Source organism: Terrapene carolina, unplaced genomic scaffold (assembly GCF_002925995.2).
Source record: "Terrapene carolina triunguis isolate 2854851 unplaced genomic scaffold, T_m_triunguis-2.0 Scaffold192, whole genome shotgun sequence".
In the NCBI taxonomy this organism is placed as follows: domain Eukaryota; kingdom Metazoa; phylum Chordata; order Testudines; family Emydidae; genus Terrapene; species Terrapene triunguis.
In genome coordinates, this window is record NW_020664543.1 from 8,063,503 (window position 1) to 8,086,691 (window position 23,189).

The 23,189-nt window shown below is 38.6% G+C and overlaps 1 protein-coding gene across 4 annotated transcripts in view; it reads left to right on the plus strand.

Annotated features, from left to right (window-relative positions):
* Positions 1-19,162, plus strand: part of BPTF (bromodomain PHD finger transcription factor) — a 90,970-nt gene extending 71,808 nt beyond the window's left edge. For 3 of the 4 annotated variants that reach the window (XM_024192533.3, XM_026654399.2, XM_024192535.3), the window contains 9 exons: positions 436-658; positions 1,896-2,806; positions 3,501-3,583; positions 5,141-5,366; positions 6,897-7,246; positions 11,969-12,161; positions 13,272-13,356; positions 15,795-15,981; positions 18,151-19,162. In XM_024192533.3, coding sequence (XP_024048301.2) covers positions 436-658; positions 1,896-2,806; positions 3,501-3,583; positions 5,141-5,366; positions 6,897-7,246; positions 11,969-12,161; positions 13,272-13,356; positions 15,795-15,981; positions 18,151-18,187 — 2,295 coding nt within the window. In that variant the 3' untranslated portion in view covers positions 18,188-19,162. Of the gene's footprint in view, positions 1-435; positions 659-1,895; positions 2,807-3,500; positions 3,584-5,140; positions 5,367-6,896; positions 7,247-11,968; positions 12,162-13,271; positions 13,357-15,794; positions 15,982-17,381 lie in introns of all 4 variants that reach the window. The other variant, XM_024192534.3, reaches the window with a different exon arrangement.
* Positions 19,163-23,189: the final 4,027 nt, after the last annotated feature.

Genomic DNA, 23,189 nt, shown 5'->3' on the forward strand with positions numbered 1-23,189 from the left:
TGAGGGTTAGAACTATCCTTCTGATCTGTCTGCAAAACTGGGATGTTTCTGCCTGTATTAAAGATCTCCAAAAATATGGTATCCAAAGAGACCATTTAAGCAGTAACATTCTACCAGCATGCTGACAACCTGAATGAACAGTCAACACTGAGAGTTGGGCAATATCTGATATGCAGTTAGGAAAATGTTTTATTGACTAATGTTGTGAACAGGCAGTTGGGACTCTTGAGGTTGGTCTTTGGGTCAGGAGGTGGTTAATAGGATGCCCAAAATTAAGCATCATAGATACGATATGTACCCTAATGGTTCAGGTTTTAAATCCGCAGAATTCATAATCCTGGGTCTCCCGGATTACTGCATAGTCCACCTAAGAGTTATATCATTGGGACATCAATACTAACATGAATTTTACTTTTTTTTTTTTTTTTTTTTTAGGGTGGCAGTCAGGGGTTGACTGTGGTAATTCAGGGACAGGGTCAAACTACTGGCCAGTTACAGTTGATACCTCAGGGTGTGACTGTAATACCAGGTCCAGGACAACAGCTAATGCAAGCGGCTATGCCGAATGGTACAATTCAAAGATTCCTTTTCACTCCATTATCATCATCTGCTACAACAGCTAGCACAACTACTACGACAGTTTCCACTTCGACATCAGGTAGGGTTTTCTGTGTTCAAGAGAAAAAGATTATTGGAGTTATGTTGTTTTAATTTTTTTATATAGTTGGAGTTAGTCTCTTTCATTAAAGTATCTTAGTTAAAAGAACAGTGTGTAGGCATAGAAATCTTCAGCTGAAGCTCTGTATAAAGTATTGTAGTTCTTTTGAAACCAAAGGGGAAATAGTGCTTCCTCAACTTTAGAAAACCTAGGGCCTTGTCTACACTACACAGTTTTGTTGGCAAAAGGCAGATTTTGCCGACAAAACAGTGGAGGTGTACAATGCATCTGAAGAAGTGAGGTTTTTACCCACGAAAGCTTATGCCCAAATAAATCTGTTAGTCTTTAAGGTGCCACCAGACTCCTTGGTGTTAATGCTACTTTTGTCGGCAAAACAAAACCACCTTGACGAGGCATAAAGCTTTTTGCAATGAAGTTAAGCAACAAAGTGTCAGTGTAGATGCTGCCATTCGTTATGTTGTCATAACTGGCCTTCCACAATGCCCGCCGTGAGCACTCTGATCAATGTTTTGAACTTGGCTGCCATGCATTCCAGCTACACAGGCATGCGCCCCTCTCCTGTCAAAGCTCCAGGAAGTTCTGACAGCTACACATGCCGCTCTGCTCAGGCAGCAAACAGCAAATCATTAACGTCCTGGGCACTAGGAACACAGCGGCAGGCAGGCAGGGGTGTGTGTGCGGGGGGGTGGGTGGGGGTGAAACTGCTATGCTATCCAGAGCCAGGGAGGGAGGCGGGGGCTGATGTCAGGGGTCTGCCCCTGCCTTGGGACTGGTTGTTTCCAGCCGCTGTCTGAACTTAGAGACAGCATGCCAACACGCTCGCTCTCCCCCAACACACGCACCTTCCCCCTCCCTGTTTTCTCTCACTCTCCCCACACACACACATACTTCAGTTGAAAAGCGACTGGCAATCGCCCATGGAATGATGGGATTTAGAAACCTGCGTCATGTCCTTCCCAAAGGACCCTGCGGCCAGTTGCAAAGTGGGATAGCTCCCCACAGTGCACTGCTCTCTGTTGATGCAAGAGCTGCTAGTGTGGATGCACTCTGCCGACTCAAGAGCATAGTGTGGACATTCAACAGCGGTTTAATTAAAGCGGCATAACTTTTGTCGACAAAACTCTGCAGTGTAGACGTGGCCTAATTGTTCAGATTAACGGAGCTTGTAGGCACGTTGCTTGGAATGAGTGGAATACTCTGTTTTTATCCTTCACAGCTACGGGAGAACAGAAACAAGCCTCACAAACACAGACACAACCAGTGCTGCCACCAATTCAGCCCCACCCTCACAGTCAATTGCAAGCTCAGCCACAGGTGCAGACCCCGAGTATTCAGCCTCAGCCCCCAGCCCAGCCACAGACTACTCAGCCCTCACTTCAGCCTGAAGATCAGACACAGCCTGAATCTCAGTCTCCAACATCAGCTCAGTCTCCAGTCATATCTGAAGCACAAACTGTCGTGGCACAATCAACTAAAACTCCAGTTACAGTTCAGTCTCCACCACAGACCCAGGTTCAAGGGCTGTCTCAAATTCAAATCCAAAATCAACCACAGACTGTCATCCATCCACAAGCTCAGTCCCAAGTCCAAGCTCTGCAGCAAGCTCAGGTGCAGACCACAACCCAGCAACAGATACAAATACAACCCCAAGCTTCTATACAAATACAAGCTCAACTGCAGCAGCAGTCGCAACCCCAGATTCAGACTTCCCTTCAGACGCTTCCAGCTGCACAAAATTTAAATCAAATTACTGTACAATCTCCATCTCGCCCTCAACTGCAGATCCAGCAGCCTACAACAAAAGTTATTACTGTACCTCAGCTTCAGCAGCAAGTCCAAGTTCTCTCCCAACTTCAGTCTCATGTTGTAGCTCAGATACAGGCCCAGCAGGGTGGTGTGCCCCAGCAGATTAAGCTTCAGTTACCTATTCAGATTCAACAAGCCAGCCCAGTGCAGGCTCACCAGATTCAGAATGTGGTAACAGTTCAAGCAGCTAGTGTTCAAGAGCAGCTGCAAAGGGTTCAGCAGCTCAGGGAGCAACAGCAAAAGAAAAAGCAGCAACAGATAGAAATTAAACGTGAACACACTCTTCAGGCTTCTAATCAAAGTGACATTATCCAAAAACAGGTAAAGTTATCAGAAGTAAATACAAACCATGCTAAACACATGTTTCTGTTAATCATATTGATACATTAGATAGCCTGTGAATTGAGCCTCCGGGATTTTCATTTCTAAATTAGATGGCAAAATTGTTTTTGCCAATTTAATAGCGCCTCTAAGTTAATTCAGCACATTAAGAGACTACTGTGCTGTACTTGCTATCTGGCACTTTGACTTGATTTATTGTATCGCTGGTTATTGGGAGAAATGTATCTTCAATGTTAGTCCAGAAAAAGTGAGGACTGGTGATTTGCAACACTTCTACTGTGCTTTCATTGGCTGTTCTAGAAAGGAGACCCTAAGAGCTGTATTAAGTATAATGATGTTAACTACCAGGGGATGGACTGTGGGGAGAAAAAATGGGCAGAAAACTCTAAATATATTGCAGCAATAGGAGTTTGGGAAAGTGCAACTGACTACAAAAGTGAAATTGACTTCACTTATTTTTTTCTCCAGAAATAATGAAAATTTAAGTTGAATCTCTAAATTCCTTAGTCATAATTTAAGATTAAGTATAAAAAGTTACCTTCAAAATAGTGTAAGTAACATAAGACTTATTTGTTCAAATGTGACTTAAGTTAGCAAGTGTCTGCATTTCCCCAAGTACTATTATCAGACACTACCTGAAGTTTTCAAATGTTGTTTGGACTTTGTGTTCAAGGTGGTGATGAAACACAATGCTGTAATAGAACACTTGAAACAGAAAAAGACACTGACCCCGGCTGAACGAGAAGAAAATCAGAGGTAGGAACACATGAAAATGTATCAATAGACGTGGAGCAAATGTGTTCATTGTTGTCTGTTGTACAAAATAAGGCTTGTCTACATGGAGCTGTAAGGCGCAGTGTGTGAGTGTGATTTCTAACCAGTCTGTGTAGACAGTGCTGGTGCTCATTGAAAGTTCCCTAGTTTGCTTTAACATAGTGCTATTTTAAACATTAGTGTGCTTTAGAAATCACGCCCTAGTGGTGTGCATTTCCCCATTGTGTAGTCACGCCTTCTGTCTCAGGCTTGGAAAAGCTTAGTTGTATGAAGTTCTAAAACTGACTTCAAGTAATATACAAATAATGGTGACAATCCATGACTTAAAAGTAACATTCCTAATTATGAGCAGTTTGATTCCCTTGTAATCAAAATAAATGTTGACTATCTTCACTTGTTGCCCAGAATATGGACTGTGATATGATGCATGTGGTTAGTGCTAGCCACAGTTTTTTAATAGGGATAGCTCAGTGGTTTGAGCATTGGCCTGCTAAACCCAGGGTTGTGAGTTCAATCCTTGAGGGGGCCACTTAGGGATCCGGGACAAAAATCAGTACTTGGTCCTGCTAGTGAAGGCAGGGGGCTGGACTCAATGACCTTTCAAGGTCCCTTCCAGTTCTATGAGATAGGTATATCTCCATATATTAAAATTCAAGCGGATAAATAAGTTTGAGGGAGCTCACAAAAGGAAATGGAAGGATTGCTCCATTGTCACTAAGCCTGTTTCTCGTTTCTGTTTGAGCACTCCATGTTATGGTTTCTTAATTTCATTCCCTTTGTTGGCAGGAGCGTGTCCTCTGTTTAACTATTTTACCTCCCAGCCAGCAGACAAAAGTCGTTGGCTTTAGATATTCTTCCATTGCTATTTTGACAATTTTGTTATTCACATGATTTATCAAATAATCCTGTGATCAGGAAAAGGAATTCCTGTTTTATAAGGTTTTGATCCCCAAATCAGATACAAGAACAATACTATGCAACTTAGTGTCCACTCAGTGTGAGAAACGAATAGTGAATACACAGTGGCTAGTTCACAAATCAAAAGTTAAAAATTTGTTGGCACAGACTGCTCTCTTAACAATTGCGAATGACCACATTTGTTACTTTTAAAAAACAAAAGAACATTTTTGTTAATGGTGTTTGACCAGCTCTGTTCGTGGCACTGTCATCTTTCCACCTCAATGAGTCTTTTCTTCCCAAAGAGTATAATCTTTATCAGTGAAACCCAGACTAGACCAGGTAGATGTGGGACAGTGGAGAAGAACAGAATGGTTGATGTCATATGGCCCTACCAAACAGCCAGTGTACTCCTACAGCCCTCAATAAAATACCAGGTGGCTCCTTGATTTTCCATTCCTACTTCTGCAGCAGCCCTATCACGAGCCAAGCAAGTGCTGCTGTTGTGGCTAAATCCATGATTTTACCATCAGAATTAATAATACAACTTGTGATTTGTGTAGGCTGTAAAGAGAAAATAATTTTAATTTTGTGATTTATTAGACAACTTGGGACATGTGCTTCTCTGTATTCCTTCCCTAGAATGATAGTGTGTAATCAGGTGATGAAGTATATTTTGGATAAGATAGATAAAGAAGAAAAACAGGCAGCTAAGAAACGGAAGCGAGAAGAGAGTGTGGAACAGAAGCGTAGTAAACAGAATGCTACCAAGCTCTCAGCTCTGCTTTTCAAACATAAAGAACAGCTTAAAGCTGAAATACTGAAAAAAAGAGCACTTCTGGACAAAGATCTACAAATCGAAGTTCAGGTAAGAGCAGTTCTTCTCAATGAACCAGGTGGGTTTTCTTAAGTTGGGGGAAAATATTGTTATGTTTATCAGCTTGTCCTTTGAGTCCTTAAGAAAGCATGCAGGATGAAATTCTTCTGTTGCATGCCTGTATCCCTGCTGAACCCCCAGATCACTTTATTTACTGCATCTAGCATTTAATCTATGCAGAGGTCTTTTGTGGTTTCTTCAAACAATTTCTGCCCTATTAAAGTTAAAGGTCCAAATCCTGCAGTCTTGCCTCTCACTGAAAAAGCTAAACCAAGAAGGTCAGAAATCCCCTGACCCTAGTTTTTGCTCCTTCCCCTGCCTTCAAAGGAAATATGACCCATTTGATTCCACCCTGTTGAGAATTTAACACCGGTGGGGATACGCTTCTAGAAGTGGGGGTGGAGCTGCATTAGACATGTTTTTGTGAAGGACCCCACAAAGCCTTGAGAGCTGGCCCCATCCTTTATTTCTGTGGCACTTTCTCATTGTAAGGGCATCAGATTTCCAAGAAACAAACAGCAAATTGCAACACAAATGTACCAGAGCACTTAAGGCAAAGGCCTCACAGTTTATGGAACCTACTGGACCAACTGCAAGGTAGGAATGCTGAGTAAAGATTGTGTGGAAAACTGAAGCGATGTAAAGACATACCAACAGGGAGCTCCTTCACCAATCGTGGTTGAGAAGGAGTTGGAATGTCCAGAGGATAGCACTTAAACCACTGCTCTTATATCAGAATTCTTTGATGACTGTGGGAGCTACCCCACTCTCCCATAAAGGAGTGAAAACTAGGACTGAGAATTCTGGTGGATGGTATCATTGGGGTGAAATATTGTTTCTGTATGCTTCCCACACACAAGATTTTGTATCCTGGCAATTACACCTCTGGATGGGGGAGCTGCCTTCTGTGTCATCTGACATTCTAGTTTATTTGCCAGAGGGTCTGCTGTTGAATATCCCTAATCGCCCTTTACATGCCCAAGGAATGACAAATAGGGACTAGAAATGGAACAGGTTTCCCACATGACAATGCAGAGTTGCCAGTGTGGGACTTCATTAATATATTAAAGGTTCTGTGGCTGTTATTTCAATTCTGAATGTCACAGATCCTATAAGAATCATATTAATTTTTATTTCTTATTGTTAAAAGTACAAAGAGCTAGGTGATAACAGTAAAGACTGACTCCATCCTTAATTCAGCTTTTTATGCCTGATCACCATTTTTATTAGCAAGCATGTGTCCTCCAAGTTCTTGACACATCCCTGAAACTCCTCCTCTTTTTTGCCCTAGGATTAGACATAGGGTCACCTCCCTGATACTTATCATCAGACTTAAAACATCTAATCTTAAAGCAGCCCAGGGGCTGACTTAAATTAATCTTGGAATTTGTACCTGAATGAGTAAATTATTTAAATGACTTGTCTTTTTTAAATGGAGCAAGATTTGAGTCTGGATTCTGATCCTATTCTAGAATGTCCTCAACAGGTGTCTTTTTTGCCTTTTTTTTAAACGTGTTTCAGGAAGAGCTAAAGAAAGACTTGACTAAAATTAAGAAAGAAAAAGAAAAAGCACAGGCAGCCGCTGCCGCCGCTGCTGCTGCCGCTGCCGCAGCGGCTGCTGCTGCAGCAGCAACACCACCTCCACCTCCTCCACCACCACCACCACCACCACCATCACAGCATGCCACCAGCGTCACATCTGCCACCACAGTCCCAGCGCCAGTATCTTCCCAGAAGAGAAAACGAGAGGAGGAGAAAGATTCTTCAGCTTCCAAGTCCAAGAAAAAGAAAATGATTTCTACTACCTCAAAGGAAACCAAGAAGGACACAAAGCTTTATTGCATCTGTAAAACACCTTATGATGAATCAAAGTGAGTGGTGAATGCGGCATGCTTGTCCTGTGCATTGTTTGGTGCAGCTTTAGCATTTAGCTGTTAGTCTGAGATAGCGATTAGAAATGGGGGTAGAAAATCAGGCGGTATTGCAAGGAGCATGGACTATGAAAGAATAAGCAGTGTCTGGATTATACTAGCAATTACAAATCTAGTACTTCCTGTGAGTTAATTTTTTTTTACCTGTTTGCATGTTTCCATTGTATGATCTTTCTGTCTCACATGCACATACTCTTTATTTCGCTCTGTTCTTTGTTTTGCCTTTTTGCCTCTGCTTTGGGAGCAAATGACTATATACTTGTGTTCCTTCTTGTGAACAGATGGTTGGTGTTCTCTAGTGATAGCTTTGGTACCGTCTCCCCATAAATAAGATTTTTCTGTAATTCAATAGTTAACAAGAGATACTAACCTATTAGGCTGCAGTTCATTTTGGAAAATGTTTCCAGTGGTTTCCAATATTCCAGTCTTTTCTTTTTTCATTTCTTAATATATTACCTACCCACCCCACGCTGGACTCTTATTGAGTTGCAGTAAGAAATGCAAACCAAGCAAAAAAAACCCCCATACTTTTCTACCAGACTCTAGTATGTTTTGGAAGTTTTAAGCATTTGACAAAATGAAAATGGCAGTTCCTAATAAATGGTTTAGAAACTAACTCTGAAGAGAAAAAGAAGATTGTTTCCCGCTGAAAGGGAAATTGTTTTATAGAAGGATTTGTTTATGGAGAAATTAATAAATGGTGGACTGGATCACCTCTAGTTTGATGGCTCTAATTCCGCTCAAGTCAGTAATGATCAAAAGTTGTTACCGTATGATAGCTATGCGGTGGCATCTGAGAAATCAGTTGGTGTTAGTGTTCCAGGTCATCCAATTGATAAAAATCACTCACTCCAAAAGCACTAATTAGCATCTTTGTTTGGGGTTTCAGTAGAAATGCCAAGAATTGAAATGAGCCATGGAGACTGAACTAGCCTGTCCCCCCAGTAGTGGTTCCTCCAAGTCACAGCTGAAGGGGGTTAATTTCTGTATCTTGGGTATTTATATAACTCCAGTCTACCATCCTGTCAGTGTTGGGAAGCTTAGACTGCTCCCGGTGCTGCACTCATTCTGTGAATGGCAGCCTGGAATGGAAGTACTCTAATCTGCTGCTACTTGTAAGTGCTAAATACCACTTTAAATAGGGATTGGTGGGGTGGGGAAGAGTAAGTGCTATATTAGGATTTTTGTCACTCAGTAAAACTTAGTAGGATGCCCTGTTCTCATTTTGGTATAACATATTGAGCACAGGCCAGTCATACTGGTTCAGTCTCTTATAAGCAGTGGAAGCTTTATCACAAAAATAAAGTAAATTAAACAAATACATGGATTTGATCTGATGCCTGTTCAAGTCATTGGGCGTTGGATTGGCCCATAGATAATACATGATGACAGCACATTCTAGCATACTGAACAGAGACGACCTTTATTGAAGCAGGAAATAAGATTCCCCAAAAACGGAATGTTAATGCCTTAGCAGTGTGATCCAGTTCAACTTCTCTGCTCATAAATTCTGAATCTCACCGTTTTTTAATATACGGTGGCTATGCTGTTGAGCTTAATTATTTCACCACTTGATGGTGAAGAAGTTGGTTACTTTTGAAAACATTGTTTTCTTATGTAATTTAGTGTTTTTTTAATAAATGTATATGGTTATCAGATACGTTCTTTTTGTGCTGGTGCCTCATTTGCAGTTCATGCAGGATAGAAGTGTAGCTTTCAGTTTTGTAGCCTGAACTGCTCCTAAGAGGCAACCTGTAATATGAGATGAGGTACCCTATACATTTGTTATAATGCACTAGATTCACTAAGATCATTCTTTGCTTGAGTCATTTATATTCTTTTACTGTAGATCTTTCATGTTTATTTTTTCATTAATGACATTGAAGCATGTTAGGGATTCACTCATATACTGTTATGGGTTAGTCAGGGTATCTGTCTAAGATTTAACTGATAAGTGGGAAATATAAAAATAAAACAACTTGTGAGGCAAAGGATCCAAGTTCTGGACCTGAATTTGTTTCCAGGCCAGCAGGAGCTGGCAGCACTGTGGAGATGGTGCTATCTACCCTTATAGTGTTGGGGCAAGGAAGCAGAAGAAATATCTTGTGCTAGATTGAATTGGTGTTGACTCACTGTAGAGAGAACTACATCTAGCCCTTCTTTGCAGAAAGATGATTTCATTAGATTGTTGAGACTTGACTGATAGGAAATAAGAAGCAATGGAAAAAATAGGTTGAATGTGGCAGATATTGGGCCGCTAAGAGAATTTTGGAGGCACCATAGGAGGGGAAGCATTCCTCAAATTAGCAAAAATGGTCTAGGTGAGGTGTGATTTGATGTGAAGTCTGGGTGCACATTCCAAGACTTCTAGTGCAAAAGTTTGGTAGAAATTAGAGATGTTTGTTTGGTGTGACATATATTGCTAGCTACCCTAGTATAGCCAGTTCCTCTTCGTCATGCCTGCCCAGGGTTGGTTCTGTAGGTTAGCAGAAACTGGCATCATAACAGGTGATAAATGGTAAGATTTTCACTAAATTTTGGGGGGATTAGTCTTGTTTTGAGTAGAGGGTTGGACTAGATGACCTCCTGAGGTCCCTTCCAACCCTGATATTCTATGATTAAACTCTAGGAAGCCTGAAAATCTGGAGTCAGCTAGCTTTTGCTCAGTCAGAGAGAGAGGGAGACTGGGTGCCTAACTTCTTGTCCCCATGGTTGATTCTGCTAGTCATAGGTATGTTTGGGGCATCCATATCCAAAATACTGTCAAACATCCTTGAATAATAATTTACAAGTTTATCACACCATTCTGTGCAAGGTCCATTATTCACATGATTCTGTATGAAATTAAATTGTTTTTGAACCTTACCCAATTCTCCTTCACTTTGTATCATACCATATCTGGTTCTGTCGCATAGTGTTGTTTGAGAATAGACATATATTCTCCAAAGAATGGTCTGTGTTCCAGTTTGTTGTAATTCTGCTTAGTTGAATTGCTCTATTTTCAGGATCCCGCATAGAAATTTTAAAATTACAACACACATTCTTACACAGTTTTCCTTCACATCATGTTATACCAATATGTATTCTACACATGGCTGGTATGCATGTTCCTTTGTAGTGTACTTGTAACTTCTAGTTGTTGTTTGTGCTTTGCTTTGTTTTTAAAATTAACTGAGACCTACATTTTCAAATCTCAAGAAGTTGCCTTGATACTTACCTGGCTTCTGAACCATAGTTTTGAAAATGTAAATCTTTTTCTTTGGCCATGTCTTTTTGTGCCTTTTACAGTTTTTCACATATGCATTCATGTTGGAGATACACATTTTCAGTCCAGTTTTTTCAAAATCTTGTAGATATTGGTTGACCCACATTTACTAAACTGTCTATATCAAGATTGACCCAAGTGACCTTATTTACAGTGCAGCTGCAGTGTCAGATGTAGGCCTTGCAAGGATAGAATGGTAGAGGACAGGGAGACTGAGTCAGAAAATTGCAGAAAGCAGGCTAGCAAGAAAGTGCATCAGAACCAGAAATGCAGGGAAAAGTGCCATGCCATTTGAAATGACAATTACATTGTCATTTTCATTGTGAACACTTTTAGGTTCTATATTGGCTGTGATCTTTGTACTAACTGGTATCATGGAGAATGTGTTGGCATCACAGAAAAGGAGGCTAAGAAAATGGATGTGTACATCTGTAATGATTGTAAACGGGCACAAGAGGGCAGCAGTGAGGAATTGTACTGTATCTGCAGAACACCTTATGATGAGTCACAGTGAGTTCTGATAAGAACCTCTTATTTAATATTTAGGTAGCAAACTGCTCTGACTTTGGTTACTTGTTCCTTAAAAAGAAAAACAAATATTCTGCATATATTGTATCCCCTGGTATTACAATTTCCTTTTCAATATTTCTCTCTCTCTCTCTCCCCCAAATGTTGTTTTCAAGTGAATATTTTGGATATATAGGAAAAGTAAAGTTCTTAAGGTGGCCTCAATGTTTTAAATAAGACCAAGAATTTTAAATTGCGATTAATTTTAACAAGGAAGAGCTAGAAAGATTAAAACAAAATTGAATATTAGTTGGGACTTTTTGTGCTTGAAATTAGTCTCTTCGATTTAGATTAGAAAAATGTCTTGGAGTATGGGGTATTTGAGTGGTATCTTTATGTTTATAAGGCTTTTTGTCACCGGAATACCCCTTCTATATTCAGCCACAAGACTCTGGCTTCCATATGAAAACTGTTTGAACAGGGTGAAACTGAAGCCCTAGAATGTACTCCTATTTTACATGTGTAAAATGTTCCTTGAATCACTGGTCGAGTGAGACTTCTGGCATCACACTGTTACTTTCAGCTTTAAAACTGATAAAGAACTTCTGAAACCTTGTTGCCTTGAAATGAATTATTTAATTTTAGGCACTACTGATAATTATGAAGTAAAATGGTCAGATAATTTAGTTATTGTATGTAAATATTAAATTAGCGTGCATGGTTTAATTAGCATATGTAAAACTAAAATGTCACATGTTTAAATATAACATTGTTTTATATCATGCAGAACAACTACTGAGGTGCAAATTATTAAAACTGAGTTTTTAAAAAATCTTTTGCTTTAAATGTAAAGGATAATGTTACTGATATTTTTCTTTCAAATCTTGCAGATTTTACATTGGCTGTGACCGATGTCAGAACTGGTATCATGGGCGCTGTGTTGGTATTTTGCAAAGTGAGGCAGATCTCATTGATGAGTATGTCTGTCCACAGTGTCAGTCTACAGAAGATGCCATGACAGTACTCAGTCCACTGACTGATAAAGATTATGAGGGATTACGAAGAGTACTACGTTCCTTACAGGTGAGGATAAACCATACTCAGAGTGGAAAATACAGGTATAGAGGTTCATCCAAGATGTCTTTCTTTGGGAGTAACCTTGGATCTCCGCTTGTCTGATTGTTAGACATCGTGATTTTGTTGAGATGTAATAAGCTTCCTTTTCTGTGAGGGATGACAATGTGTTGGCCACAGCCTTCCCAAGCAGCATTGTGACATTGAGTAACATTGATGGTAGCCTGGAAGAAAATCACTGCCTCCAGGTTCTGGGGTGTTTTGTTTTTTTAATGAATGAGGATAGCTCTGTTGAGCATGACGGAAGCAGATTTCATCAGAATATAAAGGGCAGAGCAGTTGCATTTTGGGTAGGAAATGGAAGTTTTCAACATAAAATAAGTTGTGTTCTCTGGCTAGCCTGTATGATTTCCAATCTGAAATTATATACACTTCAGCTAAACGGCAAGGCTGACTTTTTTTAAAGATTAAAAAAAATATTAAAATTTTCTTTAACACAAGATCACCTCCAGAAGATTGATTTCAGCATGCAAATGACTATATGTTGCTAAGAAAAATGAAAAGCCTCTGGCCCAGTTATAACATTTTTGCTAGTGTAAATATCATCCCTAATGGTTGAAAAGGGACATTTAAATTGCCATCAGCTAGAAATAATCCCATGTGTTAATAGAAGAGTAGGCTAGTGCAATATGAAATGTACAGCAAAGTATTTGTTTGATTTGAGCGGTTTTAATTGACATTTTTTATGACAAGTTAATTTTAGATTTAATGAAAGTGAAAAACAGTAAATGGCCGAACTCTGTGAGGGTTGCAGCCCCTTCAGTCCCCACTGCCTTGAAAGGAAGCTTCTTCGGGAATACTGGCTGAAGTTGGCTGTTTGCAGTCTCTCAATTCCAGTATGCCTCTCCTCATGAGGACAAACTGCTCATCATGCCAGATTACACTTTAGGATACGGACAATCAAGATCAGCAAATAACACTTTAGTTGTTGCCGAAATTAGAATCAGATGCAAATCTCTAGCAATATATAATTAATTAAACAGCTATCAAGCCCTTGTTAATTTAAAAGTATTTGTAATGTTTTCTTCTGAAACTGATTATGCCTCATTTTCCTGATAGGCTCACAAGATGGCATGGCCATTCCTAGAACCAGTAGATCCCAATGATGCACCAGATTATTATGGTGTTATCAAAGAGCCTATGGGTAAGTGTATTTCCAATTAATAGTATGATTGGCTGAGTGCTAATTGTTAGTTAATATAGATTTAAAATTTACATATATCGAATGGCTTCATCTGAGGATCTTTGGGTGCTTTATCAATATATCCTCGTTAGAGAGATGGGTAAAATGAAACCGAGATGGTGACTTGCTTATCAGCATGTAAGTTTGTGATAGAGCTAAAATGGAAACCTATATACTGACTCTCAGTCCTGCTCCTTAACCACAAGTCCATCCTTCCTAACATACAAAATAAAGTCCCAATTGGTTTATCAAACTTACAGATTTATTTTTTTCTGATCTTTCTATACTTCTGTAGTCACTTTCCAACAGAGTGAGTTGTACCACCATACCTTATCCTTTCCTCTCTCCCCTCACTCAGCATCTCCCAGTGAGAGAAGTAGAAGTATGTGCTCATGTGATTAAGGAAAAAGATTATTTTAGTAAATGGATGATATAGTTGCATAATGACTTATGTAATACAGGATGGAAAGCTATAAAAGCAATCTTCATTTTCTTTGCTATTGTACAAGAAAATTTTGATTAGACTGAAAGCTCTATTGAAAAGGAAGAAAATCCTTTTGGGGCTGTATAATAATCTGCAGCCATACTGTGTTGTGCTGTGAGCTTACTAAATCTCAAGGACAAAGCAGTGGTGGGCTGCCTCGGGACGTGGATGTAAGATCTCTAAGGAAAACCCAGCTGCTGCAGGAAATGGTTAGAAATGTTTGTAATCCTCTTCCTTCAAAGTCAGTATTGTCTTAGCAGTCAGTGTGCTTGCTGCTGGAGTTTCTGACTTCTGGATGTCACACAAAACTTGACCACTTTGTACTTTTCACAAAAATAAGGATGCTAATTCTGGTGTGTGAGGGAAAAATTGGAATTTGGCCACCTAAATTTCCTCAAGTTTCACAGAAAAGAGCTGGCTGTTTGTTTTACAAAACACTAATCTTCTCTTGTGGGTAAAACTGTCTCAGAAACGCCAAGCGATAACATCGTTGAATTTGCAATCTATCAGGTTACACTTAGCACATTGTCACTGTAACTGGGAGGCAGACCACCTGTTATGGATGAGTAAACCACATCAAAAGATGTCCATGTTTGCAAATGTTTTGACACTTGGTGGGATTAAAAAACAAGCACTTAGAAGGAATTTTTTTTAAGGCAGGTGAATCCTTTATTCGTTTTCTCAACCAAGTTAAGAGGGACACTTGTTAATTTAAATTTAAAGACCATTTAGTTTATATTTTTCAATGCTTGTCCCTTTGTTTTTAACTAGGGAGTCGCAGCCTTTGTAACTTGCGTAGGCCGAGCTTATTGCACACACCAGGAGCTGCTTGCATTCTTTCATTCCTCCCCCACCCCCAAACTTTCTATGTGTCACTCTCCCATCCCCCTCTGTTTCTAGCATTCCCTGCAACCCTCCCCGAGTTCCCCCCATCATGGAGTCTGTGTGCCCCCCATACTAGGGCTTCCATTCTCCCTGCCTCACCACTGGCTCAGTGTGCATGCCCATTTCCCCTTCCTCCATGGCAGGAATGCTGTGTGCCCCTCCCCCATTCCCCAGATGCCTGTGTGCATGTCCCCATTCCTTGCCACCATTATTATTCTTTCTGTTTGGGAGATAAGTGATTCAGGATGTCAACATATTTAACTCTCTTGGGAAGATGAGCAGTGATGAATTGCAGTATTGTTATGCTGAAAACCATTAATGGGTGCCATCAACCAGTTGTTGGATAGACAGTTGAGGAGGTGGCATTGGCAGGGACTTCATGTGTCCCCCATTTTCCCCCTTTTGGTTTTCCCCCAAATCAGTACAGTTCTGGCTCTGGATGCCTAGGACATTCCCTGAAATTTCAGAATCGATTGGCTGCGGTGTTCAAGTTATCAGTTTGCCATCTGAAAGCCCTTGAAGTCATTCTGCCCTTTGTGTGGTAATGTGCATCTCAGTGGCAATTAATGGATGTCCCTAAAAGAGTTATGAATTCAAATAAGGAGTAATCAGCAGGAGCAGATGAACTGCAAATCAAGTGTATTTATTATGCATTGATTGATGATAGTATTAAAAAATAAGGAAAACAAAAAAATACCAAGAACAGAATCAGAATTCTCTAATGGCAGTGTCCTTTCTTCATCAGGAGTAAATAATAGCTCTGTAATGGAGGTTTCAAAAACTTTAGTTGCTGTAACTAAAATGTGTAAATGACATATAATAAATTCCTGTGAGATGTGAGGAAGCACACATTCTAAATGAGACCCCTCACCTGGCATCATGTCACAAGCAACATTGCAGAAATGTAGCCAAGCCAGTTGTGCTTTTGTTACAACATTTGATGATGATATAAATAAACTTCTGTCTGGGAGACTAAAGATGTCTCGTTTTAAATAACAGGTATGGGTTGGTTTGTTTGTTTTCTTTTAAGACCTTGCTACCATGGAAGAAAGAATCCTGAAACGTTACTACAAAAAGGTGACAGAGTTTGTGGCAGATATGACCAAAATTTTTGATAACTGTCGTTACTACAATCCAAGTGACTCCCCTTTTTACCAATGTGCAGAGGTTCTTGAATCATTCTTTGTACAGAAGCTAAAAGGATTCAAGGCAAGCAGGTAAGGCAAAGGGTTCCCCATATTGATAATCGTTTGACTGTAACCTGAGTTTGTTTTAGAAAATCTTCCTACTACCCTAAGCTTATCCTACTGCACTCATATAAAGGCCTGCCTCTTTCCCCACGCGTGCCATTATAGCTAGATTTGGAAGGGAAGAATCTCCAGTCAATACATTCCAGCTGTTGGTTTTTGTCAAACTTAGGGCCTGAACCTGATCCTACTTAAGTATTTGTATAATTTTTGTTTAAAATATGAATTACATATCAATATGGGCATTATCATAATTATAAAGAAACGGAACACTAAAATAAAGAAGACCTTTTCAGTTACTGTGAAAACCAAATAAAAGGGACCAGCTTCTGTTTTGAATATAATTATTAGCTACTTACTGTCCACTGGTGCCAGGACCTTTCCTAACACTGAAGAAAGGATGCTCCTCCTACTCCAAAGAGCTCACAACCTAAGGAAAATTCAAATGTATGCAAAAGTAAACAGTTCCTTACTCTTACCTAGCGAACTTCCATCTCTTCTTGTTGTTTTGTATTATTTAGATAACTTATTCACTCTCATTTTTAAGCAACTATATGTCCAATTGAAATAATAGAAATTTAAAATTGAGACTAATAGTTTAAAATAAAAAACAAACTTAGCTTTAAGTTCCTTTTCTGCAGGAAAAGACTGGTACAGAATATTCCATCTGGGAACCTTGTTTGTAAAACTAACATGCACTCTGCTTAACATGAACTATACAGCTTGCCAACTACATTTCAGGCTATAATCCATATGCCCTTATGTATAATACATAGTATCATGTACTTACTTACATGAAACCAGGGGAGCTGTGAGTGGTAGTACTGCTATAATTAAGATTGAGACTAGTTTACTCTTTAACACTAGTATAGTAATAGGACTTTCCATATATCATTGCAGATTTGTATCCCAACAATAAACCACCTATGTTTAATTACAAATATTACTTTCATTAAATTCAACTTGAATCAGAATTCTGATGATGTACAATCAGTTGGTAGATTAGTCAGCTTGACCATTACACTTGAATTCTGGTAGGTTTAGATCAATTCAGGATTCAATCTATTTGCAGTTAACTCTGTTAGAAGCTGCACTTATATCCATCTGTGTGGAAGTTGCTAGTTTTCCAAGTGGGACAAGAGCAGGACTACGGGGAAGTGCAGGTGTGGCCAACTGAAGCACTTGTGTGTTTACCCTCTTAATTTAATTCTGTGATATCTGCTTTTATCAGGCCATTACTGGCTCATGCTTCTTTCATTCTGTCATATTTGGTTATCCGACATTCATTGTTTGCACACTAATTTCATTGCTGCATCTTATTTGTTGTGCTGCTTCATTTACACCATCCATGTTCTTTTCTTTTCTTGCAGATTGTGATATCTTTAGTCTGACCTTTTTAACTGGAATCAGAACTGGATGTTGGGGTCACTTTCTTTTATTGTACAGTACCATGACATTAAACTGCCTTAAAAAATCCAGATCAATGTCCAAATATTAAGTGTTCGTTTTAAAATGGAAACAATTATTTGCCAGCAGCCATGTTGGTAAACAAAAATGTATTAAGAAACTGTCTGTTCCTTGGAATACTGTATTTAAACAAAGTCAAATAATTCAGTCTTGGAAACTATGTATTTTAATTAATTATTTGCGTCACTAATAAAACTGTGAACGTTAGAAAGGGGATTCGCTGAACTCTGATTAGCAAAAATGTGGTATTAATTTCTTTTACTATTCAGTTTTTTATGTTTGAACGTTTATCCAAAGACTTCCCAAATCAATGTAACTTAAGTATATTTTGTATATTTTACCAAAAGTACCGTACTAACTTATGAATTGTCTTTATGCCTTCCCTATTATAGAATACTATTATGTATCTTGATTAGTAAAATTTTATTTTGGGCATTTTTGGATATTCCAGTGAAGCATCATGTTTTGTATACAGTGGAATTTTTTAATGCTGTAGCTGAAAACTTCTGTAAAGTTCAGAGATGGTTGTTTTAAATGGTGTTTGTCTCCAAAGATGAACAGACACAACATGGCTGCATTCCCCTCCCAGTGATTGACCCTTGGCATCCTCTTAGAGAAACCGTGTTCTCAAAAATGAAGGGTGCTTAATTCACTTTTTTCTGTATTCTGCAGGTCTCATAACAACAAACTGCAGTCTACAGCTTCTTAGAGTTCAGCGTGTTAACCTAACACACACACAGCAAGAATCTGGTTGTCTGAAATTTTTAATTAAGAAGCCAGATGGTTTTTAGTCAGGTTATCCTGACAAGACTTGATGTAAACTGTGTTTTTATTGGTCACAGCAGTCAAATTATATTCTTGGCTTATTTTGTCCAAAGGACAAAGGAATAAAAATCAGCAGCACCACTTTCTTGTCAAGATCAAATTGTTGTACTATTGTGGCAGAAGTGAGAAAACTTTGTTTTGTTGGCGAGAGAGAGAGCAAGCAAGCAAGAAAAAAGATACAGTAAATGGGGTCAAGTTTAACTCCATGGAAATGCCACGTCTGTTCTTCAGTGAAGAAGCTGGTTTAAAGTCCACACAGAAAACTTTGACTGTATTTATTTATTGTTGCAAAAAAGGACGCTTTTTTATTGCTGCCCTCATTTGTCAGCTAATTATTTTTTCTTATAAAATCCGGCCCCGGTTACATGTAATCCATTCTGTATCTTAACATGATTCCTGTAGGTAAAAGTACAAGAAGACCTCTAGATGTCTTTTCTTTCTATGAAAGGAGCTGCTATGTACACATGTGCACACAAAAAAACTGGGAATCAACAATGAGTTTATCATTCGTGGTAGAGAAAAAGGATTAAGCTTGCATAAAAGTTGGGCTAAGTGGTCACAGACTACAGACTCTGTTGCCTTGAATATAACAGTACAATTTGTCATTTACTCTGCACCAGACTGAAATGAGTAAAATCTATTTGAAGGTATCTTGTTTGTAAACATTTGTCAGATTCTAATTTTTTTCTTTTTGTATTAAAATTCAAAACATGGATGTATAATGAAACAAAATAAATGGAGATAATTTTTCTCCCCACAGATGTAGCTGTCTTTGAATGTGCGCTAATATGTTTGTAAAGTTTTTGAGGGGTGTGTTTGGAATTGGAAATATCCCAAGTAGTAGGGGAGGAAAAGGTAAGAAAGGTAGAAAGGGAACGCGTTTTTCGTTTCATTAAGCAACTACTATCCCTTTAAAAAAACAATTCTACTGTGGTGCCATAATTGCTGCATCAGATAATAAAGGCAGTATTGTGAAATTTCGTTGCCCACTTCTGAATTAGAAAGAAGGCGGCAAAATATCCTCCCGGAATGAAGTACCACATGTTTGTAATTATATCTCTAAAGGGCATTCTCAGTGGTTTTGTCTCTTCCTATACGAGGAAAGCTAGCATGAGGGATAAATGGAAGCCAACAGAGGGAGATGTGACTTGCAGACTTTTTTTTTTCCTTCTCCTCTCTCTGATCTATCACTTGCACATTGCTTATGTAACTGACTTTGTCATATTAACTGCCTCCAGTAAATCAGCCAAGGCTGGTTTATGCAGCTCTACAACCATTTTGCTAGATTTTGCACTAATTCACAATTAGCTTTGTCCTACAGTGATCTGGGATTTACCTGGTTTATGGATAAGCTTCCCTTGGGTTTAACCTCACCCTGCTATGCAAGAAACTTTCCTGTTAATTTCTTAGAAATAAGACATTGCTACTGACCACAGTTTTCTTACAATTACATGCTCAGGTGTACAGGTTCTTCTGGGTTAATTTTATCTAATAAAACCCATACATTTTTGTACAGATACGGTCATTTAACCTATATGTGAAAACTAAAAATGAATTGTTCAATGTGAAAAAATCAGTTTATGCTTCTTAAAAATATTATGAGAAGAGTAGTTGCATTTAGGTTATGTTGTCCTTTGACTTCTTAAAAGAAATGCTACATATTGTATGCATTGTGTTTGATGCAAGAAGGAAAATTCTCAATTTAATGAGTTCTGAAAATATTCTGCATCTCTTCCCAACTTCATAGTATTTCTGTACTATTTATTCATATATAAATATATATGATGTCATTTGAAACTGAATGCGAAAAGAACTTTCTTACCTGTAGCCAATAGATTGCTATGTTTTTAACAGTTGTGGCAAACTGAAGAGTACTTTTTTTGTACGTAATAGGACATTACATCCTAGACAAATAAAGTCATGTGTTTGACATCCGATTTGGTGGCGTTTCTAATGAAACATTGGTTGATTATGTAGCTCTTTGCATTGCCAAATTTTATATAACTTCTTAGGAATTTTTAATACAAATTATTCTCTTGCTAGGGAAATGTTAATCTCATATAGACATTTTCACATTCTTGACATCTTTTCAGTTTTTCTGTTGCCAGCTAACATATGGAGACATTTTCTAGCTTTATCGGGTATCAAATTTTGTGGTTTTGTCTTTTTTTAAAAGTGATATATTAAAAAATAGAAATACCATATCTGCAATACCAGTATCATTCCTGTACATGTATTTCAAAAGTCATACTTAAAACTGGTTCTTAAAAGCATGAGAATTCATAATACTTGAGACCTGCTATGTTGCTCCAGTGTCCTCTTTCTATGTATTATTACCATGTAAATTCCAAAGTGTCTGTTATTGAATTATGTTTTAACTTGGGGTTTTGGTGACACAAACTAAACCAAGTTGAGGTTTGTTTTTCTTTATGCTGTGTCATCAGAGGTCCTCAGATAAACTTGAGCAGATGTAATTAGTCCTTTTGTAGAATTTAGTTCAAACGCTTTTAAATCCTCATAAAAGGTTGTAGAAAGATGTGTTCATAACAGATCTGCGTAAATCACTGGAGAGACTGCAGTGTCTTATGTACTCAGTGTATCAGTTGATTGGCTGCAAAATATTCATGTTTGTCCTGCTGAAAAAAACACCAGGAGTTAACTTTCTTCTAAAGTAGGAGATCCTGTAAAAAAAATTTTGTTAGAAATATTGAGGGGCAAATACACTCTAAAGGGACACTGTCATCTACTTACTTTTAAAATCTTTTTACTTTTCATTGATTGTAATAAAACATACTAGAAGTTTTGAGAATAAAAATCCCTGCCAGATTTGTCCTTTTTGTTGTCTAAACTTTTATCTGTTTAGCAATGCATGTGGCTATATTTGCTTGCTTCTGTCTGTACATTAGCATCGTTGCTGCTGCTGTCATGTTAAGGCCTGCTTGACTTGTAGCATTGGCCTTTTCACTGGTGTTTGTTGGAATATGGGGTTTTTAGGGACTCTTAGAATTGGGGGGACATTTCCTGAGTTAACAATTTACAACCTAAGTTTGACAGTGTCCCTTTAATGAAGATAGATGTGTAGCCTGATACGTGCACCTCATTTGCTATCCCAATACCACACAAAATAACCTGAAAGTGAACTGTAAACTGTCTTTTAATGATGAAATCATTAAAATCTGTGTAAAGCAAAATTGACTCGGTATGAAAAGCTAGCTGTACTATAGACTAGTTTTCTATGGAACATGTACTTTCCTGTACATTTAATACATTTTTATATGCTTAGTAATCTGCCCCATACTGGCTAATGATTGCAAGACTGCTAATGTAATTGAGTATGAAATGTTTTGATCTTTAAAGAAATTCTCACTTTTTCTTTCCATTCCTTTGCTGCATTAGTAATCTATTGTAATTCAGAAGTTACTTTGCCACCTCATCTCTTGAGCTTGTAAGGCAAGTATTATAAGTAATGGCCTTTTTTTTTTTCCCCTTTTTAAATCAGGTACAGCTTTTAAAATAGTGTGATCTTCTTCAGTGAGAGAGTCTGGAAGAGCAATCCCAATGATTTATAAGCATCTTTCTGCAGTATGACACGTCTACATATATTTGTAAACACCACCCATTAAAACATACGCTGGGTTTACCAAAAAGTGAAAATAATGAATAGTTAAATGTTTAAGTTATAGACACTGAAACATATTGGACTGTTACCTCTTAACTTATTATGTGACACAATAAATAACCACTTCACCTCTTCCAGAAGGAAGGTAAGATTTTTGTGATGCGAAAGGAAAAATAAAACACCTTGCTGGTTTTCCCTCTTCAATAACATCCTGATGTCCTAGTCCCTGTGTAGCCCAATGAAAAAATAGATACACACCAAATAAAGAGTTGAGCCCAAATAAAATGCCATTGTTGTGTAAATCAACTTTACCTAATAAAGGGTTTATCTGTTTCCTTAGTGGTTTAACTCTCCAGGTGCGATATTTATTCTAGGGTATGGTTTAAATCTAGGAGTGGTCAAATGTTGGTTTGCCCTAAGCTAGTGGTCTTGCTCCAGCTCCTTTCCATCAGCACCATTGATATCCTATTTGTCTCCTGGGGGGGAGCAAGTGTTAAATGAGCCAGGGCAATGTCACTATTCTTCACCCCCTACTCCAGGTGTCTGCTTCAGATCACTGTTCAGTGTCATGGATGAAGGCAGCGGGGGAAGTGCATTGCAGAATCTGGATCAATGGAAAACTGGGCATCATTGAGCAACACTCAAATATCGGTTGAAAGTAGAATACCCAAACTTGAGACATTGATGTAGCCCTCCCTCCAGTGCACTGAGTTGCTGCCAGGAACAGTCTTATTCTGCCAAAGTAAAAGCCCCTCATTAGAGTTTTCTTGGGAAAATTTCAACTGACATCTCGATTGTAAATGTGCCATTCTCCATGCTCGCTCAACTCTGTTCTCACTTAAATGTACCGTAATAAAAGTAGTAAGGAGGCACTGAGACCTTTTTAGATAGATGCAAGCTACTGGTTGTCAGGTAGCAAGCATCTCTGTGGGTACTTCAATCATATGATAAAACTGTTCTGATTCTAAAAGCTAGCTAGTGTGTACAGCCCAGTAAACCAACCCTTCACCTCTCTCCCAGTTGACAATGCAAACAAATGCTGACTTACAGCAAGAATATATAGTGTTTTAGAAGTGACAGCAGTGTTTGCAGTCAGTGCTTTAAGCCTATTGCATGTCAAGAAATAAATCACATGAGAACAATTCTGGGAAGGTACTTTTGCTGTTCTATTCATGTCACCTTGCTTGCCTGCCCCTACCATTTTGGTTTCTGAATAATCTCCTGGTAAAATCCTTTGCTGTACTCTGCCATAATGCATAGTGACCTA